The sequence below is a fragment of the Saccostrea cucullata genome, unplaced genomic scaffold (assembly GCF_032062105.1).
Source record: "Saccostrea cucullata isolate Sc308-1 unplaced genomic scaffold, CSIRO_AGI_Scuc_v1 ctg955, whole genome shotgun sequence".
Lineage (NCBI taxonomy): Eukaryota > Metazoa > Mollusca > Bivalvia > Ostreida > Ostreidae > Saccostrea > Saccostrea cuccullata.
Genome location: NW_026928431.1, coordinates 1,866 through 26,344, shown reverse-complemented (window position 1 = coordinate 26,344; position 24,479 = coordinate 1,866). Strand labels below are relative to the sequence as shown.

General features: G+C 35.5%; 2 protein-coding genes across 4 annotated transcripts in view; one reads left to right on the top strand and one right to left on the bottom strand.

Annotated features, from left to right (window-relative positions):
- Nucleotides 1–13,942, top strand: part of LOC134277555 (uncharacterized) — a 28,011-nt gene extending 14,069 nt beyond the window's left edge. The window contains exons 11-22 of the mRNA XM_062759883.1: nt 4,507–4,659; nt 5,581–5,697; nt 6,969–7,157; nt 7,701–7,841; nt 8,981–9,169; nt 9,459–9,596; nt 9,746–9,798; nt 10,485–10,629; nt 11,894–12,013; nt 12,121–12,252; nt 12,438–12,579; nt 13,051–13,942. Of these exons, the coding sequence (XP_062615867.1) occupies nt 4,507–4,659; nt 5,581–5,697; nt 6,969–7,157; nt 7,701–7,841; nt 8,981–9,169; nt 9,459–9,596; nt 9,746–9,798; nt 10,485–10,629; nt 11,894–12,013; nt 12,121–12,252; nt 12,438–12,579; nt 13,051–13,459 (1,928 nt within the window). The 3' untranslated portion in view covers nt 13,460–13,942. The remainder of the gene's footprint in view (nt 1–4,506; nt 4,660–5,580; nt 5,698–6,968; nt 7,158–7,700; nt 7,842–8,980; nt 9,170–9,458; nt 9,597–9,745; nt 9,799–10,484; nt 10,630–11,893; nt 12,014–12,120; nt 12,253–12,437; nt 12,580–13,050) is intronic.
- A 671-nt stretch (nt 13,943–14,613) lies between these two features.
- On the bottom strand, nt 14,614–23,767 carry LOC134277546 (LHFPL tetraspan subfamily member 3 protein-like). Of its 3 annotated transcripts, XM_062759874.1 has the most exons (4): nt 23,251–23,766; nt 20,238–20,474; nt 19,405–19,435; nt 15,845–15,975 (listed from the first exon to the last, which is right to left on the bottom strand). In XM_062759874.1, the coding sequence occupies exons 1-3, from the start codon at nt 23,663–23,665 to the stop codon at nt 19,425–19,427; spliced, it is 663 nt and encodes a 220-aa protein (XP_062615858.1). In that variant the 5' UTR covers nt 23,666–23,766; the 3' UTR covers nt 15,845–15,975; nt 19,405–19,424. The 3 variants fall into 3 exon arrangements, with proteins under 3 accessions (XP_062615856.1, XP_062615857.1, XP_062615858.1); XM_062759872.1 differs by lacking the exon at nt 19,405–19,435 and having other exon boundaries at nt 14,614–15,975; nt 20,208–20,474; nt 23,251–23,767; XM_062759873.1 differs by lacking the exon at nt 19,405–19,435 and having other exon boundaries at nt 14,616–15,975.
- Nucleotides 23,768–24,479: the final 712 nt, after the last annotated feature.

Here is a 24,479-nt window from a genome sequence, read left to right as displayed (position 1 = left end):
TTTTGACAATATATCAAACGTGAATACTTAGTAGTATATGCATGTATCTGACTTAATGTTTGTATATAATTTTCACCATGATTAAGCGGCTCCGTGGTCTAGTGGTATGTTTCTTGCTTCACATGTGAGAAGGCCAGGGTTCGCATCCCATATGATCCAATTTTTTTTCGAAATACTTTTTTTTAACTAAATGATAGTACATGTATTCAGCATGTGAAATGAAAAATTTATGAGGTCTTGCTTGTACAAACTCATAAAATCATCATTACAGTGTGATAAATATTCCTTATAAAAAGAATCTTCTACACACATAATAAAGAATAATCAATCAAACCCTTATATCCATATTAGCATATCTTATTTGCTTCAGACTGAGTATATATTTAATAATTCTACAAATTCAGTCAAGGGGATCCGAACCACCCCTCCCTCCCCCGAACTGAGCATAGCTTACTTTTTCCCTAAGCGAGGGACACAAATTCTCTGAATTAGCTTGTTTACTAAGATTTAATTGTCAAAAAATTAATAAATGATAATAACTAATAAGACGTATGCTGTTGCAATCTTATTAAAAACAATACCATGTTGTTTAATGTTTAAAATAATTCCTTTGCCAAGCCATGGATAGCAGTTCCAGCGCATTTGCTATATGCATTTTTTTAATATAAAAAAAAAATTCATTTGCGCAAAAATTGAGTACATGTTTTGTACATGTAAATAGGTCAAGTGGGATTCTTAGTTGTCCTCGTGCCTCTAATTCCTCACACTTGTGTAGGTCAGAAGCACTGTGGAGCTTTGTAATTATAATAATGGGACCCAATGAATGTCTCTTATGATACCCCCACAAAGGGAGGTATATATAAGAATCATCTTGTTCATAAGTCTGTCTGTCTTACAATTAGATTGCCTATTGTGCCATTTTGTAATGGCATTGTAAAGCTTAAGGTTAAACCTCTATGGAATGATGGAATGAATTGTTAGTGATATTCAATTAGCGATCTCAAACCATTGCTATTTTTTTAAATAGAGAAACATCCACATTTAAGTGAAAGATTATTATACGTCAAGCATGTGTCAGTTTAATTCAAGAGCATTTTGCCAACTTTTTCATCACATTAAGAAAATTAAATATGAACCCTTCCAATATAACACAGGGGGTATAATTTTGTAAGCCACTTTACGTAGTCCCTCTAGTATTTTCCAGCTGCTATAGACAAAGTACTACTAGAGACCTGCTGCCTGGAGGGGACCAAGTATGCCACGGACTCCTCCACCTGTGAGGGGTACTCCCAGTCCGTCCCGGGGGTCAGGGCGGGGGACCAGCCCAGCTGTATGTCTATCCTGAAGGTGTGCTGTATGAAGCAGAAGCAGCGAGACCAGTGTCAGAACGGGAAGTCAGACGCCGCCAGTTACGGCAGGTGTGCCATCAGGGACGACGTGTTCGGAGCGGAGCAGTACAAAGTAAGTTAATTACTGACACAGTGTCAGTATGTGTGATAGCTGTACAAAGTGAGTTACTGACACTGTGTCAGTGTGTGTGATAGCAGTACAAAGTAAGTTACTGACACTGTGTCAGTATGTGTGATAGCTGTACAAAGTGAGTTACTGACACTGTGTCAGTGTGTGTGATAGCAGTACAGAGTAAGTTACTGACACTGTCAGTATGTGTGATAGCTGTACAAAGTAAGTTACTGACGCTGTGTCAGTATGTGTGATAGCTGTACAAAGTAAGTTACTGACACTGTGTCAGTATGTGTGATAGCAGTACAAAGTAAGTTACTGACACTGTGTCAGTATGTGTGATAGCTGTACAAAGTGAGTTACTGACACTGTGTCAGTGTGTGTGATAGCAGTACAAAGTAAGTTACTGACACTGTGTCAGTGTGTGTGATAGCTGTACAAAGTAAGTTACTGACACAGTGTCAGTATGTGTGATAGCAGTATACAAAGTGAGTTACTGTACAAAGTGAGTTACTGACACTGTGTCAGTGTGTGTGATAGCAGTACAAAGTAAGTTACTGACACTGTGTCAGTATGTGTGATAGCTGTACAAAGTGAGTTACTGACACTGTGTCAGTGTGTGTGATAGCAGTACAAAGTAAGTTACTGACACTGTGTCAGTATGTGTGATAGCTGTACAAAGTAAGTTACTGACGCTGTGTCAGTATGTGTGATAGCTGTACAAAGTGAGTTACTGACACTGTGTCAGTGTGTGTGATAGCAGTACAAAGTAAGTTACTGACACTGTGTCAGTATGTGTGATAGCTGTACAAAGTGAGTTACTGACACTGTGTCAGTGTGTGTGATAGCAGTACAAAGTAAGTTACTGACACTGTGTCAGTATGTGTGATAGCTGTACAAAGTAAGTTACTGACGCTGTGTCAGTATGTGTGATAGCTGTACAAAGTAAGTTACTGACACAGTGTCAGTATGTGTGATAGCTGTACAAAGTAAGTTACTGACACAGTGTCAGTATGTGTGATAGCTGTACAAAGTAAGTTACTGACACTGTGTCAGTATGTGTGATAGCTGTACAAAGTAAGTTACTGACACAGTGTCAGTATGTGTGATAGCTGTACAAAGTAAGTTACTGACACAGTGTCAGTATGTGTGATAGCTGTACAAAGTAAGTGACTGACACTGTGTCAGTATGTGTGATAGCAGTACAAAGTAAGTTACTGACACAGTGTCAGTAAGTGTGATAGCAGTACAACGTAAGTTACTGACACTGTGTCAGTATGTGTGATAGCAGTACAAAGTAAGTTACTGACACTGTGTCAGTATGTGTGATAGCTGTACAAAGTAAGTTACTGACACTGTGTCAGTATGTGTGATAGCTGTACAAAGTAAGTTACTGACACTGTGTCAGTGTGTGTGATAGCTGTACAAAGTAAGTTACTGACACAGTGTCAGTATGTGTGATAGCTGTACAAAGTAAGTTACTGACACGGTGTCAGTATGTGTGATAGCTGTACAAAGTAAGTTACTGACACTGTGTCAGTATGTGTGATAGCAGTACAAAGTAAGTTACTGACACTGTGTCAGTGTGTGTGATAGCTGTACAAAGTAAGTTACTGACACTGTGTCAGTATGTGTGATAGCTGTACAAAGTAAGTTACTGACACTGTGTCAGTGTGTGTGATAGCAGTACAAAGTAAGTTACTGACACTGTGTCAGTGTGTGTGATAGCTGTACAAAGTAAGTTACTGACACAGTGTCAGTATGTGTGATAGCTGTACAAAGTGAGTTACTGACACTGTGTAAGTATGTGTGATAGCAGTACAAAGTAAGTTACTGACACTGTGTCAGTGTGTGTGATAGCTGTACAAAGTAAGTTACTGACACAGTGTCAGTATGTGTGATAGCTGTACTTAGGATTTTTCTGATAAAGCCATTTGTTCAATCACTTAGTTGTTGATTTTAGAGGAAAAAAACTAGTATTTTTTTTATTGAACAGGTATTTGTTCATGACAATGGGAATTTTGACAGTTTTTATAAGGGATGTTCAACTAGTCACTCTCAGGAATGTTGAGTCAGTTATGGTTGATTGCATTAGGAGTGTTGTCTTTTTTTCAACAGGAATGTTATCACTATGATGTCACTATTTATTAGGAATGTTGTCACTGCTGTCAGTTATGGCTGATCTCGTGTCTTTTTTTATTAGGAGTGTTGTTGTTTTTTATCAGGATGTTGTCACTATTTATTGTTACTCTTTACTAGGAGTGTTGTCTTTTTTCACTAGGAATGCTGCCACTGCTGTCAGTTAGGTCTGATCTCATGTCTTTTTTCACTAGGAATGCTGCCACTGCTGTCAGTTAGGTCTGATCTCGCGGTCGATGAGTGGAGACTGCTCCCTCCTTCAGAAGGAGAGTTTTGGGGGACCCTGTGATGCCATGTTTAAGGAGTGCTGCCTGGGGACATCTGCACTTAACAGTAAGGCTTATTCCCTATCACTCAGTGTTATAGTAAACCAAATTAATATATCATTCATAGCATATTCTATGTGAGACTTGTTGTGAAACTTTCAAATATTTCTTGTAACATGATTTTAAAAATGTTTGTACTGTATCTTTTTTTAACAACATTTCCACAGATTTAAGATTATATCGTAAAGATGGAAATTTATACCGTATAAGTGGAAATTTTAGCGAGACGCAAATTTAGCGATTTCTATCCAAAATCAGGTATTTTATTTTAGCGAGAAGTAATTTTAACATTTTAAAATACTAACTAAAGAAGCTATTACAAATAACAAGCAATTAATTTTTAGCGATATTCAATTTTAGCAATGTCAGCACCCTCGCTAATAATGCCAAAATTAAATCCTCACTTAAAATTCTACTTATATAGTATGTTGGAGTAATTTACTGTAATTTTAAATAAAGATTTCACCAAAATATGTTCTCCCCACAAACAAACTTCTGATGCATTTTTTCAGCCACTTGTACATTAAAAATTCCAGCAGAGCCTAAACTTATGAAGTTAAATATAATTTTCACGTCCTAGGTACAACAGCAGTAAATGATATAGACGAGTGTGCGCTCCACAGTGGCCATATTTGTGGACAGATCTGCGTGAACACGGTCGGTAGTTACCGCTGTGAGTGTAACTCTGGATACACGCTACACTCTGATGGCAGTACCTGTATTGAGGATGAACGTACGTCTTAGATTGAAAATATATAATATATACATCATAAATGTGTTATAGTACATGACATATAAAGACATTTGTTCAGATACAGTATTATAGAAAATGTTTCCACTTGTTCTCTGCTGAATCACAGGCAAACTGCTAATCTCAGACCTTGAAAAAGTATTTCTCAGAACTTATATCATTTTAGCTATCCGCTGTGACAGGTATAACCTGTGTTCTTTATTTTAGCTATTGGTTGTGACAGGTACAATCCGTGTTTTATTTTTAGCTATCGGTTATGACAGGTAGCACCCATGTTCTTTATTTTAGCTATCGGCTGTGACAGGTACAACCTGTTTTCTTTATTTTAGCTATCGGTTGTGACTGGTATTACCCCTGTTCTTTATTTTAGCTATCAGCTGTGACAGGTACAACCTGTTTTCTTTATTTTAGCTATCGGTTGTGACAGGTACAACCTGTTTTCTTTATTTTAACTATCGGTTGTGGCTGGTATTACCCCTGCTCTTTATTTTAGCTATCGGCTGTGACAGGTACAACCTGTTTTCTTTATTTTAGCTATCGGTTGTGACTGGTATTACCCCTGTTCTTTATTTTAGCTATCAGCTGTGACAGGTACAACCTGTTTTCTTTATTTTAGCTATCGGTTGTGACAGGTACAACCTGTTTTCTTTATTTTAACTATCGGTTGTGGCTGGTATTACCCCTGCTCTTTATTTTAGCTATCGGCTGTGACAGGTACAACCTGTTTTCTTTATTTTAGCTAACGGTTGTGACTGGTATTAACCCTGTTCTTTATTTTAGCTATCAGCTGTGACAGGTACAACCTGTTTTCTTTATTTTAGCTATCGGTTGTGACTGGTATTACCCCTGTTCTTTATTTTAGCTATCAGCTGTGACAGGTACAACCTGTTTTCTTTATTTTAGCTATCGGTTGTGACAGGTATAACCCATGCCAGCAGCGGTGTGTCGAGGACGAGAATGGGGTCAGCTGTGCCTGTAACCAAGGATACCAACTACTGGCAGACGGCATCAACTGTCAAGGTCAGTTAGTACCTCAGATTTCTGTGTGTTGTAGGAATCATATGGTGATTTCAACTAATTTCACATTAATTTTGTTAGTTTATTTAATGTATTTTTTTTTATTAATTCAAAGTGATTTAGAACATGTAAATGTAAAAGTGACATATCCAAGGATAACAGGTATACGAGGGTTGTTCGGAAATTATTGAGACATTGTGTATATTTTGCTTTCTAATGAACGTCTTTTAGTGCAAATTGGCATATACGTTTGACATTACACTAAAAATTAATAAGAGCAAGAAATATTTTACAAATATTAAATATTTTCTCTACAATGGTATATAAATGTGTCAGTAGTAGGGGTACCCGGAGCAGTTTCGGAATCAGACATTTAAAATATGAAACCCCAAAATTCTAATCCTTCGTGGATCAATAATGAGTGCGAAAATAATTCAGTTTAAGTGTATAATTTTTCAGCTTTGGTTCAAATTCATGTTGTACAACTTTGATAGAAATATGATCAGAAATACGGAGAGCATAAAAAAATTAAGCGCGGTAGAGAAATCTGTTAACAACGAAAAAATGGATTTTGACGTCAAGGGCGGAGCAGCCAGCATACCTAAAATTTTGTGTAGCGCAATGCAGAACTCTTTTCAAGACTGAACGACCTGCTAAAACAATAACAACGAGGAAAAAATGATGTGTTAGGGTTTGTTATTTCCTTGGTATACATTTTTTAGCAATTAAATAAACAAGAGTAGAATAAAAAGATCTGGACGACCATGAGTTATTACATAGAGTATTGATATCGTTACGGTATTTACCCGCCTTACATATAAATTTGCACAGCATGATTCTAAGTTGTTCTTTCCGATAAATGAAATTTTTTGAATGGGGTAGCAGCAGCATACATTTTTAAAGAATAGTTTAAAAAAAGAGACTTTGATTTTTGTAATGTTATTTAATATGTAATAACAAAGAAGGAAAAGTATCAAACGCTTCCTGATTGTTTCACAGTCGAAACAATCTACTGCTAAAGTAACGTTAAATGACATAGCGAGGCTGCTCCGGGTTGATAGACATATGCATATTTATTACTTCACACAACCTTATATAGTTATCGTAGGAATTTGAAAATTTGCTAAAGTGTTTTAGACGTTCTTTATAAGATATTGATGAATTTTCATGAAATTATCTCCGTCCTTTAAGGAGTAAATGTATTTGTCTCAATAATTTCTGAACAGCCCTCGTAGATGATTGTTTTAATACCTAACACCCTTTTTAATACCCAGATATTGATGAGTGCACCTCTGGGTCAGCCACCTGCCCACAGGGACAGGGCTGCTATAACCAGGAGGGGACGTACAGATGCCGGCGCTGCCCCCAGGGTCAGGAGGTGGACCCTGTCTCTAAGGCCTGTCGGTCCGTCCCACGCTGCACCACCGGCTACTTCTACGACAGAGTGGCAGGGTCATGTGCAGGTGAAGAAAACATTTTGTGTTCTTTAGGATTTGATAAGTAGGATTAAAGCAGTTTAGTCCTAATTTGGATTTAAACCCAGTCTGTTGATTGATATTGTCCATCCATCCATTTGTCTGTCAATTCTTTTGCCTAAATCAACAGTTTATGTTGTTTATTTAGTTCTAGTTTAAATGATATTTTATTCAATTTATTGTTCCAATCATTACAGAAAAAATTACTTCTGTTTTCAGATACTGTATACAGGGAAACTTTTGCCCCCGTTTTATTTTCACACTCTTTTTGATTGGGCGAATTTAAAACGGGGCGTATTCAAATTACACTTATAATTATGACTGAGCAAATGTAAAATGAGGCAAATTGTATGCAAGTGCAAAAGGTCGAAAATAACACGGGCCAAAATAACCCTGTATACAGTACTTAAATCATAATTAGACATTTTATGCTATGTTGATTGATTGATTTCACTTTATTGTTTTCTGAGATTAATGAGACATTTTACATACAGTAAGTTGATTGGTAATATATTTCTTGTTTTCTGACAGACGTTGACGAGTGTGCCACTGAGAGAGACACCTGTCTGTCCTCCCAGAGGTGTGAGAACACTGTGGGGTCGTTTGTCTGTAGGAGGATCTTAGGGTGTGGGACAGGCTACTCCATGATGGAGGAGACTCAGACTTGTAAAGGTATGTAAGGAGGTTTTGGTCTCAAACTCAAACCCGTAAAGGTATGCAGGGAGATTCTGGTCTCAAACCTGTAAAGGTATGCAAGGAGATTCTGGTCTCAAACTCAAACCTGTAAAGGTATGCAGGGAGATTCTGGTCTCAAACCTGTAAAGGTATGCAAGGAGATTCTGGTCTCAAACTCAAACCTGTAAAGGTATGCAGGGAGATTCTGGTCTCAAACCTGTAAAGGTATGCAAGGAGATTCTGGTCTCAAACTCAAACCTGTAAAGGTATGCAAGGAGATTCTGGTCTCAAACTCAAACCTGTAAAGGTATGCAGGGAGATTCTGGTCTCAAACCTGTAAAGGTATGCAAGGAGATTCTGGTCTCAAACTCAAACCTGTAAAGGTATGCAAGGAGATTCTGGTCTCAAACTCAAACCTGTAAAGGTATGCAGGGAGATTCTGGTCTCAAACCTGTAAAGGTATGTAAGGAGTTTGTGGTCTCCATAAACTCAAACCCGTAAAGGTCCCAGGGAGATTCTGGTCTCACTCAAACCTGTAAATGTACACAGTAAGATTCTTGTCTTTATAAACTCAAACCTGTAAAGGTACAGATGGAGATTCTGGTCTCAAACTCAAACCTGTAAACTTTAAGGTACACAGGGAGATCTTGGTCTCTATAAACTCAAACCTGTAAAGGTACGCAGGGATGTTCTGGTCTCTATAAACTCAAACCTGTAAAGGTACAAATGGAGATTCTCGTCTCAAACTCAAACCTGTAAAGGTATGCCAGGGAGATTCTGGTCTCAAACTCAAACCTGTAAAGATACGCAGGGAGATTCTGGTCTCAAAATTTAAACTATAACAATACACAGTCAAGGAGAATCTGGGCTATACATTGCAAAGGAAACTTTTCTATTCTTATAGGTGCAAACAAACCTCTTTGATCTCAAACATCTTGGGACCCTATTGGAGAATTCGTAATATCAAGGCTAAAAGACTAAAGAAATATGACTTTTACTAAAGTCTTTAAAATATGAATGTTCAAGGTTCAATGTTTGACAAACATTGTAAACATTTGATGTAATTTCAGACAAGCACAGAGCTATGGTATTTATTAAGTTTCAGAAGTTAGCATCATGTAAATGTGTAATTTCAGACATAGATGAGTGTTTGCTGGGCACACACAACTGTCCCTCTGGTTATGATTGCTTTAACATGGACGGTACGTTCCGATGTCAGAAGCCCACGTGTCAGAGAGGGCACCGCTTCTCCTCCTCCACCGGCCAGTGTGAGCCCATACAGTGTCCCCGGGGCAGGGAACCAGACTCTAATGGGATGTGTGTTGGTATGTTATCACATTCCACAGTATTGTTCTGAATGTAGGGAACAATCATTTATAAAAGTTACTGTTTAAATGATGTTGTTTTGTTTGTCTGATGAAACTGAACTGGACAAAAGAAGACAGGAATACTGTAGATAATTTTTTTCTGAGCATTTATTTATTTCTTTAAAATACTTTTATCATGTTTATAGCTTTATTTTCCTCTGTGTGAAATACTGGATGTAATAATTAAATATATTAGAGATTTGCTTTAAAAGATACTACATATATATTCTATTTCTTCTGTGTACAGACATAAATGAGTGTCAGCAGCCCGGGATCTGTCCGGCCTCAGCTCGCTGCGTCAACACCTACGGATCGTACCGCTGTATACCAAGCACTTCCTGTCCTCAGGGTCATCAAATTGACCCCGTCACCAAGGCCTGTATAGGTAAAAGGTCATCTCCAAGGTAACATGTGACTGTCAGCTGACATTCAACTTTTCTCTTTATAAGACTTCCTATACATATTAATTTTTAATTGTGTAAATTCAGGAGTTTTTGAATAAAATTTTGAGCATCATTGCCTTGTGTTTATCAGACATTGATGAGTGTTCCAGAGGAGTCCATAATTGTCAGAGTGATCAGGAAAATGTGTTTTAACCATCACCATGGAAAGTAAAATGCGGATTTTTACCCTAGGCTTAAGTTTTGGAAAGTAACAAACTGTGGAATCTTTTTTCGGGATTTAAATTCGATTAAAAGTGATTTTTTTTAAAGAGTGGAAAGTATTAATGTTGTGGAAGGTTTAAACATTTCTCTTCAGGATTTGCGTGTCAACTTAATTTCCTTGTCAGTTTGGTTTTCCTTTTTTTGATAACATTTTTATTGGGGGTTTCTGCATATTTATCAAAATTTCACTCTTCTTTTTGTTTTTTACCACAACAGCCATTTTAACCTGCGTGCTGTGATAATATATTATCAGACTGGTAATTATTATTATCGGACGGCTACAGGTAAAGTTATATAAGAACAAAGGCTTGACGTCACAGCAATGTTTTAAGATACTCTTATAGGAGGATCTTGCCTGTTATCAAGAGAGTATGTCTTGCAATGAAAAGGCTAACCACAACAGGCTGTTTTAACTTCTATGCTGTTTTTTTTAAAAATGGCCTTTATGTAAGCTTCAGCCTGAAAAAGAGTAAGCAGTAAACAGGTGTGGCCATCATTAAAGCAATCAATACCATGAAAAAAAACATTGATAAAACTTTCTTTCTTTTCTGAAACAATGTTTTTTGTACACAACTTACATGTATTTCAATTTTAAAAAATTACTTTGATTTGGAAATGCTGCTTTTATTACAGATATAGACGAGTGTGCATTTGGTAACATCTGTCCGTACAATGGAGTTTGTGAGAACACGCCTGGTAGTTACAAATGTAACTGTAACCCAGGGACTGTACTCAGGGGCAGGTCGTGTGAAGGTATGTCATGTGTACAAATGTGTCACAGCCACTCACAGGTATAGAATCCAGGGGCAGGGCGTGTGAAGGTATGTCAGGTGTACAAATGTGTCACTGGTATAGATTCCAGAGGCAGGGCATGTGAAGGTATGTCAGGTGTACAAATGTGTCACATCTATAGACTACAGGGACAGGACGTGTGAAGGTATGTCATGTGTACAAATGTGTCACATCTATAGACTACAGGGGGGCAGGACATGTGAAGGTATATCATGTGTACAAATGTGTCACATCTATACACTACAGGGGGGCAGGACATGTGAAGGTATTTCATGTGTTCAAATGTGTCACACTTATAGACTCCAGGGGCAGGACGTGTGAAGGTATATCATGTGTACAAATGTGTCACATCTATATATAGACTCCAGGGGTAGGTGGTGTGAACGTATGTCATGTGTACAAATGTGTCACATCTATAGACTACAGGGGTAGGGCGTGTGAAGGTATGTCATGTGTACAAAAGTGTCACATCTATAGACTACAGGGGTAGGGCGTGTGAAGGTACATGTATTTCATGTGTACATAAGTGTCACATCTATAGACTACAGGGGTAGGGCGTGTGAAGGTATTTCATGTGTACATATGTGCCACATCTATAGACTACAGGGGTAGGGCGTGTGAAGGTATTTCATGTGTACATATGTGTAACATCTATAGACTCCAGGGGCAGGACTTGTGAAGGTATTTCATGTGTACAAATGTGTCACATCTATAGACTACAGGGGTAGGGTGTGTGAAGGTATTTCATTATTACATGTGTGTCACATCTGTAACATAGGGGTATAGGGCTGTGAGGTTCTGGATGTGTACATGTGTCACATCTTGTGTACAGGTGCAGGACATGTGAAGGTATGCCATGTGTACAAATGTGTCATAGGTATAGACGCCAGGGGCAGGACGTGTAGGTATGTCACCTGCTTGTTACAGGTGTAGCTCAGATAAAGTCAACATTGAAGGACTTCTGAAGGTATGTTGTGTTAATTTTTACATGTGTAATACAGGTATAGATTCCAGGGGCAGGACTTTTGAAGGTATCTGGTATGTTGACTCATGAATGTATAACATCTTCAAATTTACAAGTGAATTAAAGTCTAGACCTTAGAGGCAAAGGTAAGACATGAAGGTAATCAAGGTATTTCAAATGCATATTTACAGGTGTTACACAGGTATAGTGCTTAGGAAGATGAATAGTGAATGTATGTCAATTTTAACATTTTTTTTCCAGATATTGATGAATGTGAAGGCAGAAATGTCTGTGAACAAAACTGTGTCAATATTGTGGGATCCTTTGAGTGTACATGTAGGTCAGGCTACAAACTCAACCCAGACAAACGCACCTGTTCAGGTAAATAATTGATTACAATTTCTGTATTTTTCCTTGTTATAGAGAGCAGATTACTGCTTGTAATCTTGCAGTATGTTTAATAACTAAGTATACCCTGTACATTACAGATATAGACGAGTGCCAGTCCTACTCTCTGAGGGGCCGGGTTTGTGGAGGAGCCTGTATTAACACCCCGGGGTCCTACATGTGTACCTGTCCCGAGGGCTGGAGGACTCTCGGAGGAGGAAGGTCATGTCAAGGTCAGTTTTTAATGTGTTCTCAAGAAATTCAATGTGCCAGTCTGACTTTCAAACTAACAATAACCGTAAAATGCTGATTTGTCTTGCGTCGTATGAATTAATACTGTAACAATGTTTATGAAAATGAAAAAAAAAAGATCGATCTTGTTAGGAACTAGCATTCTCAGTTATATAAAATTCTGCAGATATTGATGAGTGTGCTGAGGGCACATATCGCTGTACAGCCCCCGAGTCAATGTGCTTCAACACCAGGGGGAGCTATAAATGTCCCCAGGTGACCTGCCCCCCGGGCTTTGTCAGGACCCCTGTAGGACCCCGCAGAAACAGGTAACCAGTTGGCCTTTCTTATTTCTTCATAGCATACCAGAATTTTTCTTAATTATAAAAAGCAAATGGACCTTGAATTGATGATATACAATGTACTGTAAACCATGCAACATTTATTTGCAACAACTTTATTTCATGATTTACCAGTTGTAAAGTAGTTCGCGATGGTAAATTTTTGCGACCAAGCCTTTTTTTTAAAAAACTTTTGTTAATAGACACAGAGACTTTTAAGACCAGTTTGTGGCGAGAAATATTCGCAATGACGAGGCTCTCGCGAACCTTGCAAAAATTTCTCGCACACGAATAAAAGTTGTTTTACAGTATTTCCCCTTATTATAGTATCATTAATTTGTATCTGACCCCTGTTTTTTCTTTTGTCCAATAGGGGCATAGTGTGGATTATAAGAAATATCTTAAAGATAGAGGCTTTAACGCTTTATAGGTATTTCATGTCATTGATTTTCCTTTCAGTGTAAGATGTAAGCGTACATCCTTTACCTGCCAGAGAGGAGATGTTCAGTGTCTGACAGCCCCTATCTCTCTATCCTACAACTTTCTCTCATTCCCTTCCAACATCAAGATTCCAACCGATTTATTTGCCATGTCAGGACCCCAGACATCTCAAAAACAGTTTGCTTGGGATCTAAAGGTCATCGATGCTCGACCTCTCAAATCAGGGGTCATGGCCGTCAACAGGGGATACTTTGACCTCAAAGTTCAAAATTCTGCCCAAGCCGTGGTGTCCTTGAACTATCGAATCCCTGGCCCCCAGGACGTGGAGCTAGAGCTGAAGATGAGGATCACTGACCTCCGGTCCCGCTACACAGGGACGGCCGTGTCCAAGATATTCCTGTATGTTACCGGGGACAGTGCGGTGTAGGGGTACAACTTAAGGATCGCTGGGGATTTCTAGGAATACTCTGCATGTTTTGTTGATGTTCATGTGATTGTTTGAACAAGCACGAATGTTTATTAACATTATTTTTTTCTGTCATTGAAAAAGTTATTTACATTTTTGGAACAAAAAATTACGACATCAAAGTTGCAGCTAATATTGTTTTAAGAAGTTTCAGCAAAATGGTTGAGATTACAAAAAAACTCTTTTAATCAGTGTCAAGCAGGGTATAAATTTTTGGCTAATTACCTGGTATATTTTTCTCGTAAAAAAAAACCCAATACTCTGTATTTTATGTGTGATTTATAGTTACTACAATGTGCAATTTTATGTTCATCAGCTACATCAATTTTTGTGCATGCATGACTCGCAAAGAAATATTTGAATGTTTGAATTTTTTTTTCAAGCATCATGATGTTAACAATTTTCAATCAAGGTTTTAAAATAAAAATTATAAACTTTAAAAGAAAAGGGTTTGTTTTTACTTTATTATGCCACTTCAGTGGAGTCTTTATGGTTATACTTACATAAAGAAATTTTTTTGTATTAAAAAAAAAATACAGACTTGAAGAAAACATCTCTTTAAAAACTCTGAAATAAGATAATTCCGTACATTTCTCAAATTTCAAACTGTAAAGTTGTACCTTAACATATATGTATCTCCAATTTATGAGACTTGGCCAAACAAGAAGCTGTTTCATGAAACAAATGCCATTACTTATAATAAGCAAGAGAGGCATTTACTTGCAAATATATTTTTAAGAGTATTGGAAGAAAAATGTTTGTGTAATTTATCCTTATGAATGATTCCTTGAGAAGGAAAAGCTGAAAGGGAGTGGAATCTTCCTTTGGAATTGTGCAAATAACTAAATTCTCATTGTAAACTGTGTAAATCAGGTTTTGGGGGAATATAGAGGGACCATTAGCTAAGAGACTTCATAGAGAAAAATCTTCTTAACTTCTAATAGCTTTCTTTCTGAGGAACAGTAAGGCTATGATGCATCATAATAATCTGAAAGTATGTAGATATATATATGGGTGATGGAGAAACATATATATCATTACCTTGACAAATATGGCAATTTTTTTTTTCAATACAAATTGCCATTTAAAATAATGACAAATACATGAAGAATTTTGTGAAAATATACTCTATTTTCAAAACAAATATACATTCATTATATTAATATTCACACAAAATAGCAATTTCAAACTGCCATTTGATATAACTTTTAAAAATAAATGTTTACAACAAAATACACAGAACAGAAAAGCACTAACCTAGTATACACATAATTTTTATGATAAAAAAAGTCACAACCTCATAAATCTTAAACATTTTTTTTTTAATTATTTCTTGCAAATATGTACAAGTATTATGCATTCAGCAAGCTTCAAGTAGTTTTTTAAGAAGTTTGAAAGAAGCAAAATTTACTAACCAGTATAAGTAACACTAAAAAATATATAAGAAAGCTTTTTTTCCCAAATAAATCTTTGCATAATAAATACCCTGATCAAAAATTATAATTGTACTACATAATTATGATTCAACCATAAAAGAATGATTTATAGTAAAACTTGGTTATAATGAAGTAGATGGGACCTTGAAATTTGCTTTCTAATAAAAGATGTATTAAATCATTTGAAACATAATGAAAGGTCCTCTTCAGAATTCAAAAAAGTTCCTTAAAAATAAAAAATTCCTGAATTGTGTGAAACAGAAGTTCTTTATATCCAAGTTTTACTGTAAATCTATTTTACACAGAAAAATATACATATGTATGTGGAAAATGTGATATGTACAAGACAACTGGAGCAGGATTTTAAATTTAAAGGTTTTTTTTTTTTACACTGAATGTGTACAATTATTAACATCATGATTTAAATTCTGTTGTATCAAAATTAGAAGAAAGGGAAAATCAATCTTGATCACATAAATGTTCAACATATAGCAATATTTTGTCTGAAAATTTCAAAATTTTCATGAAAAGTAATCTCTTTGGTGTCAATAAATTAAAATACAATTCACCTGCCTGTTACAAAAATATGAGTGACATCTTCAATTCTATGTACAGAGTTTACAGAAAAAACATTCAATAGTCAAAAATTAATACAGTACATAACAATATAAAAGTGTCATGGACATCAGGAATCTCATCTTGTCATCTAGAATGTATTGAAAGACAAAGAAATTGTAGGCCAAGAATTGTATCATTTTTTTTATCACATATAAATAAATCTAATAGAAAAGATGGCGTGCTTCATACAATTTTCCCTAAATATATATTTTGAAGAAAAGGAACAAATAAATTGAGGTCTAGCTAAATTTGCATTATGGTGAAATTTTAGTTTTCAGTATTAAATTTATAACCATAGTGTCCGCCCCTACAGTCTGATGTCATCGTTGACCTCTGACCCCTGGTCTGCGATGACAGTCTCCATTATCTCGGGTTTCTCCTCAGCAGGTGTTATGTCGGTGAAACCTCCGTTTGTAAAGGAAGCTGTAAGGGTAAATCAGAACATATAAATCAGGCATGGGTAATCGTAATTGATTGTAATGATTACTTTTTATCCTCAAGTAAGGTGTGTACTTAAAAAAAGCAATCTTCATATTTTAGCCCCTACGGTAAAAGCAATGATGCACTAATTAATTCATAAATACTGCTAAGAAATCTTTGATTAATAGAATATATGGGACATTTTGTACCATTTCATATTTGACAAATGCTCTTTACTAGTAATTTTATGATGGTCCTGGGGAGTCTCAATCCTGAACTATAAATTTGGACATCCTAAAAAATGGAGTTCAACAATTTTTTGGAGACGGTGACTTGACAGTGGTGAACATGCAGATGTAAATGGTGCAGTCATAAAAAAACATATAAATCAGGCATGGGTAATTGTAATTGATTGTAATGATTACTTTTTATCCTCAAGTAAGGTGTGTACTTAAAAAAAGCAATCTTCATATTTTAGCCCCTACGGTAAAAGCAATGATGCACTAATTCATAAATACTGCTAAGAAATCTTTGATTAATAGAATATATGGGACATTTTGTACCATTTCATTTTTGACAAATGCTCTTTACTAGTAATTTTATGATGGTCCTTGGGAGTCTCAGTCCTGAACTATAAATTTGGACATCCTAAAAAATGGAGTTCAACACTTTTTTTGAGGCGGTGACTTGACAGTGGTGAACATGCAGAAGTTAATGGTGCAGTCACCAAGGCCTCTATAATTATCTGGATAAATTAAGATAATTCTTCTTCATGCAAGTATATACCTATAGTCATATATCATTTAGCAAAGTGCCAGAATTCTACAAATTCTATGTCATATATAAACATACACGTGCTTATTATAAAGGTTCTCATATTTGTTGCTCAAATTCATGAACATCATCTCTGGTCTTCAATTATTATTAAAGTATCATTTTATCAATTCATGAAAGTAGTACTTCAATAGTAATAGTAATCCTAAAAGTGGTCAATAAAGATTGAATGTGCAAACAGTCATTTCCAAACTATTGTTACAGTAGCAAATTATTAAAACACATATAAAGAATACATTGTAACAGTAATGTACATTCATGCATGTGATCATGCAAAGACATTGCAAACATTCATTGAACTATTAATACAGAGACAAACAGCCATTATTATGTACCAAACTGAATTATCTTGTAAACATCTGGTTCGAGAACCGCAATCAAACAAATGTTCAAATGGATCGAATCACTAATGGCATGCTGAATATAAAAACCTTAAGCAATACATATATATAACATAAAGACTGGGAAAAAAATGCAAACATCATGCTTAAAATATTAATATTTTATCATGACAAATGATGAATTGTCAAACATGTGAATTAAAAGTTGACAAAGCTTACTAGTAATAAAAAAAAATTTAATTCAAACAAATTACAAAATAAATGACACTTCTGATTTGTTTTTGTTACAAATAAACATGATAAATAGATATTATTCAAATAGTAAATCATTAACAAAATGCTTGAAATGATAGTGACACATGTAGTTTCAAAATTAAGAAAGCTCATAAAGATAAAAAGATGACATTAAACTTTAGTCAAATTATGTTAAATGAAAAGTGAGGGGAAAATAGAAGTGTTGATATAAAGTCTTGATAGTGGGCTTTTTAGAACACTGATTTTATCCAGTTGACTGTAGTTGATGAGTAAATGTAATAAAAAGAAGACTGTGTGAGGTGGAAATACTGTGATGAACTAACTAAAATCTGAGATATCCAAAAAATCACAGTCTGTAATTCTGCTCAAAAGTCCACCAATCAATACTAATCGGGAACATAAACAGACCTCAAAAAATCAGAAATGGAATCAGGTGCCACAGACAAGGAAGCATCACTTGTCAACTGATGAGGTCCACTATGTATTCTAAATTTCAAAAATTTGATATTTCAGATTTTGGGGTTTCCTAATATAGATATTTTTCGGGTTAACTTTGCAAGTTGACAAAATTTTCATCCTGATACAACCTAGCTGTGATCAGGATGAAACAAACAAGTCAAGAAATATACAGTAAAACTCGGTTATAGCGAAGTCCTGGGGACCTGTGAATTTAATTCGCTATATCCGTAATTCGTTATATCCGTATAACGAATTCGTAAAACTATTATAACGAATTCGCAATATGCATGTTTTCCTTCAGGTATTACCACAAAATATGTTTGGGAAGCAAATATTACAAAACATATCTTCGATAACTAAGGTTTTATTATGAATTCAATTTTATATACAAATGCTAAAAGGAAATAAAGTCAGTTTCATTTATCAATTTTTTTTATAATCTTTGAAAGTTCGTTATAAAAGATGTAAATTTCATTATATTTAACATCAACGGGACTCAAAATCAGTTCGCTATATCCGTATATTCGTTATATCAGAGTTCGTTATAACCGTAAAATTTTACAAGGATTTGTTAAGAATTTTGCCGGGGACCCAGAAAAACTTCGCTATATCCGTGAATTCGCTATATCCATGTTCGTACTAAACGAGTTTTACTGTAATATACTATTGAAACTTGGTGTTCTGAACTCTGGATATATGTATATAATAAAGACAGTTGGAAGTCCCAACCTCTCTTTTTTATGCATTTTATCCCTGGTATCTGGAATAAATCCTGTGATATCTCAAAGTTTTTTTTTTCTTTTTCCAACCAAATTTTAGATAATAAAGTTTGACTGTACTAAAACATCCTAAATCAAGAACACATTATATTGACATGAACATTTTTTTTTTGCACCCGGATCAATAGATTGGGGTGTATATTGTTTTTGTCTGGTCTGTCTGTTTGTCTATCAGTCTGTTGTCAACTTTAACCTTTGCCATAACTTTTGAACCGTAGAGATAGAAACAGTCACTTCATATTTAGTATGCATACTGCACTACTTAAACTCTTTCAAATGACACCAAGGTCAATGACCTTGTGACCTTGACTTTGACCTATATGCTAAAATAACTTTTTTGATTTTTCGCCTTAACCTTTGAACCATACGAGATAGAGACTTCATATTTAGTATGCATATTCCACTAATTAAATTCTTTCAAAAGACACCAAGGTCAATATGCTAGATATAGGCTTTTGGAACTTTGTTGCTACCATGCACATTGTGTTTCACAAACACATCTTGTTAAATCCCTTTTTTAAAATCATTTAAATTTTTCTAAAGCTAATTAACATCATATTCCTGTTAACCATGCATTGAGTACACAATATTCCTCTGACACATTGACGTGCTGTTGAGGCCTTAGTTGTACATGTATTTTGTTAGTAGAAAAGGTTGAAAAGATGGTTGACTCAAGGATTCCTTGACAATCATCAGATACTAAACTACAAACATGCGGGTTTATAATTGTTAGTAATTTTCAGAGAATTAGTATTATGTCATACCTTTTTCTAGATATTTTTTTTTACTTTAAATCTGCAAGAAAATAATCAATGCACACAAGTATTCAAAATTTTCCAGATAAATCAATTTCTCAATTTTCTAAAAATTGGATTTAGGTAACTGCTTTCTTAAGCATGTTATAAAGATAAAACTACAAGTTTGCTACAATTTTACCTTTAATCAACATGATCAAATGTTCACAAAACACTCTCAATTATAAGATTCATGATTTCTCTACTCTGTACTCATATGTATAAACTATCCTTGTCGAATTTGTGATTAGCTGAATTTTTCTGAAAGGTGAAATTTATGCTACAACCCAGCACAAAAAAGAACACTATCATACACTGCACATTATATTTCATAAATATGTATTTGTTAGAATAAAAGAATTTCTATTTTTAAAATTCTATTTCAATATCTGAATCACTGCACACTGAAATAACCCAAACATATATTTAAATTTTAATATATTGGTATATATGAATATACAGTTTAATATGCATCTGTCTTGGTATTTCTGTATTCATTAATTTAACACCAATTAATATTAAGTATATAATTGCTATAGACATACCATTTGAAAACTTGACATGAACTTATGAAGTTTTAAATTTGCTAAATATAATTTGATCATGAATATTAAATTACTAACACTTAATTGTCAGATTTCACCAAAACCATCATTCGTTGTGATCCATTTCTTCAACACCTGTCACGGTTACCATTCTTATGACACAACCATATTAACCAAGACAGACCCATAGTAAACACATTTAAATATATAGAATACTTGAAACACAACAAGTTGACCTACTTTTGTTTGGATACTTACATTTTTGTTTGCGGTACTCAGACTTCTGTAGAAGGTTTGCCTGTTTGGACGCCATGATAAACGCCAGGGCAGCGAGGACAATGGCGTCAAAGATCAGGACAATGGAGAGGATGAACGCCCAGCGGACCTGACACTGCCCCACGCGATACTTCCCAGCATCCTTACCGCACGTCCTCAGCACCATAGCGTCGTCCCAGCCATTAGGGTAGATAATGCACCCCAGAGCCATGCACACACCTAAAATGAATATAATTTTAAGCTACAATCGCACCTCCCCAGGCCTTTCCAACAACCCCCAAAAACATCTAGCAATCCAGGATTATCATTCCTGACTTTCTTAGTTTCTATGACTTTAATCATATCATCATGATCGTGTTGAATTACTTTGACTTAATTATTCCCGTTTGCTCCTTGGGGAGGATAGGGCCAAATGATCGTGTTTATAATTTATTTTTTTTTGCAGATCAAGTTTGATTCATTTTCATTTGTAATTATATTGTTAATCTTACTGAAAAGAAAATCTAGAGTAAAAGAGATTGATCTAATTGTACATATGCTAACATCACCTAATGTTAGAGTTTGCAGCTAAGTGTATAGTTTCCCGTTACGTCACGATCTTTTTCGTCAGATGCATCCAGCGTAAACTACACGTGATTGGTCAACGCAAATTATCAACATTGACACAGAAATAGTCTGTTGCACGAGCAACCAATCAGGTACAAGAAGAAAGTCCCAGTCGTAAAGCTTGCGGTTAGGAGGCGTGTACAATTTACCTTGCGTGCAGCTGTCAACTAGATCGTGACGTAACATGAAACTTTACACTTATTTGGATATTTATTCTTACAAATTTTCAAATCCTGATACCATCTCTAAAAACAAGACCAAATATAACTGTGATACCTTTTACGACCATTTGTGCATTTTGACATTAGTGACTGAAACTTATGTCCAGTGGTTTTACATGTATATACATGATCCCGGTTCCATGTTCGTTCACCCTGAAAATTGTTCGCCCGATTTCCGTTCGCCCAGAGTCCGCTCGCCCTAAAACTTGTTCGCACAGGGTCCGTTCGCCCTTATTTAATGTAGAATAAAATGTAACGAATTTCTTTCCTAATTTTTGGTACATTCGAGATTCTTCAAAGGTTAAACCAAATGGACCTATTAAGGTCTCAGTCCTAATTGTTTTCAAAACATAGGGCCTAGCGCAATTTGTAAAAATAACACAGATGTATCCCCCTAATAAACACTTAAACCTATAGGGTTTGAGACAATTATTTTAAACAAGAAAATAAAAATAAGCTAATTAATATGTACTCATGATAGAGTGCACTGACCTATAATTCTATTTGGAAGTAGAAGTGTAATACCTTTCCGTAAAAGTAAACAAACCCATTAATCGGATTAAGGACACTGTAATCAACCAGGATGTTTATCTATCTTCGGTCATCAATACAGGAACAGTAACGGACATTGCAAAAACTTACTTTCGTTACCATTATATTAACTTTTGCACAATACCAGGACACTGAACTGAAGCTTATGTTTATATTACATTTTGTATAATTTATTTTATAAAGTTCTAGGATTTTGACCAAGTTTATTGTATAACTTGTTTACTTGAATCTGATTTGTTTGTTTCATATGTAAATGAGTATCATGTATTGTACATTATAAAATGACAGTCTTACTTTACGAAGCGCTCACTCTCTTGCTCTCATCTGGGCTGCACTTCTCAGAGCGGGGCTCTTCGGAGCAACGCTCTAGGAGGGATCGTGAGACACTATACGATCACGAGCCATTTATGTATTGTACATTATAAATACTATCTACGGCGATATTCGGTATATCTTTGCTCTTTACCACTATACGATCATCATTTGTATTCTCTAATAATTTCACTACTGTTAAATAAACTCTAAGAAAAGACATTTTCCTTGTCATTGGTTCACAACACTTAGTCAATCAAAAAACATTAGAATCAAATCAAAAATTAATTAAGACTAAAAAAACATTGTTCCCCTCTCAGAATTTGAGAAAAATTATCCCAAGTTCATAAAGGAAATAAATAGAAAGAAAAGATATATGTTATTTTTTAATTCATATGAGTTTATATATTACCAGGTACAGGAAAATCACTATATTTAGCTATATAGCTAAATCTACCTATATAGCTTTATTTACCTATATAATATAGCTTTATTTAGCTATTTTGGAATAAGTTTCTGTTTTATGAAAAGCAGACAAAAAGTCGCATGTAAATTATGGCTGATATTTTTTTTAAAAAGGTTTGATAAAAACAACCTAGAGCATAGATAGTAAAAACATTGCCTCTTTTAAACACTTTTTAACCAAAAAAATGCATCTCTATTGTTTGGATAGCTGGAAGTGCGGTGAGGCATGACTAAGTGTGATTGCCTTGCATTGTGCTCAATTAATACCAATCAATTATCTTGTTGACCAAAACTGCTTTTCTTTGTTAAAGACTAGCTGCTTACTCACAGATTAACTGTTATACATAGCCCCTAAACTTTTAGATCTTTGATTGCTATAGCTATTGCACAAAAGGAGAAACATTTTTATAAGTGGATTTTTGGTGAATTGTTTTCAGTCCATTTCAAAGTTGAAAACTAATATTGCCTCATTATGCAACTTTTTGTCTGCTTTTCATAAAACAAAAATTTACTCTGAAATAGCTAAATAAAGCTATATTAAATAGGTAAATAAAGCTATATAGGTAGATTTAGCTATATAGCTAAATATAGTGATTTTCCTGGACCTGATTATACGTATATATATGTATAACTGGGCGAACCACATATAGGGTGAACGTGAAATTGGGCGAAAAATATTTCAGGCGAACAGACTCTGTGCGAACGTACTCCTGCGAACGGGTATATCGGGCGAACGAACCCATTACCCATAATCCCCACACACCCTCCTTACTTTATTGAAACTTTATCAACAAACTGTTTAACTAGTAATCAAATTTGTCGCATTGGTAACCACTTACATCCGATCGCCTGTAGAACTCCACAAATTCTCAAAACCGTGGCTGCTTTCAGGAAGCAAAACAAAAGCAGGCAGACGACAGAAAAAATAAACAAAAGGTTACAAAGACCCACAAGCATGCTGGCGGCACGAAAGGAGTCATTAGTAAGTGAGGTAAAGTCTAAGAAATCTCCCCGGCAGCTGTATTCTCCTCCCACCTGAAGACGTTCACAGTACTCATAGAGACCGAAAAACCCAACCCCAGGGGATGTCTCCGTGTCTCCTAACCACTGGGGCTGAATGAATGCCACAGCATTGAGGATCACAAAACAGGCGGAGAAAATCGCCCAGACGACAGTCACCACGCGGCAATTCCTCCGATAAGTCAGATGATGCATCCTCTTGTACTCAGGCAGATGTTCCGCCTCCCGATCCATGGTGGTCGAGTATATTTTCACTTAAAATATACACTTTTTTCCACGAACTCCGAACAACTTTTTGTTTGGGTGAGGTATGAAAGTTCTTTCCTTCCCACACAGGAGAGTTCCCATAACCGGTTTGACAACTCAGTGATCTAAAAATAGAATACAGGTATATTGAACTGTGTTTTGAACAGGGGCACCTTGGGTATGGACCCCCCATCTTTCCATTTTTTTTTCTTTTTAAATCTAAAATGCACTATGTACACTGAGGTCGCCGATAACGAATCACTGAAGTAAATCACTGGCACCTGAAGTATGGATAATACCCCCTCCCCTATTTTCAATCAAAAAACAATGTATAAGAGTGTATAATGACCCTATTCGGTATAACAAGTAGAGCTTTTCAAAAAAGCTTACCGTCTTTAGCAACAATTTTAAACAGTAAACAGATCTACACTTAACAGGCCGTATAATTCTTTTGAATTTCTTGATTTTGTATTTCTAAATTAGCTTTTTACGGGCATTAGCCCTACCACGGTTGTCGCTCGGTCATCTCCGTAAACTTTGACTGGCCGAGAGCTTTCGGCAAACCTCGGCTGATTCCCATTCACTCTTCAAACAAGAAAGGGGAAAAGAATAATAACAAATTGTACAGCCTGCAAGCAATTACTATCAAATTTTATTTAAAATGAAATTAAAGAGACCTTTTTATTTATTGCTATAAAAAATATCATGTTATTAAGAAACTAGTGCTAATTGTAACGGGGACCGTTACAGATGTTCCCCAAATGCTCCGCAACTCCCTTTTATAGTCATATTCCCTGTAAGC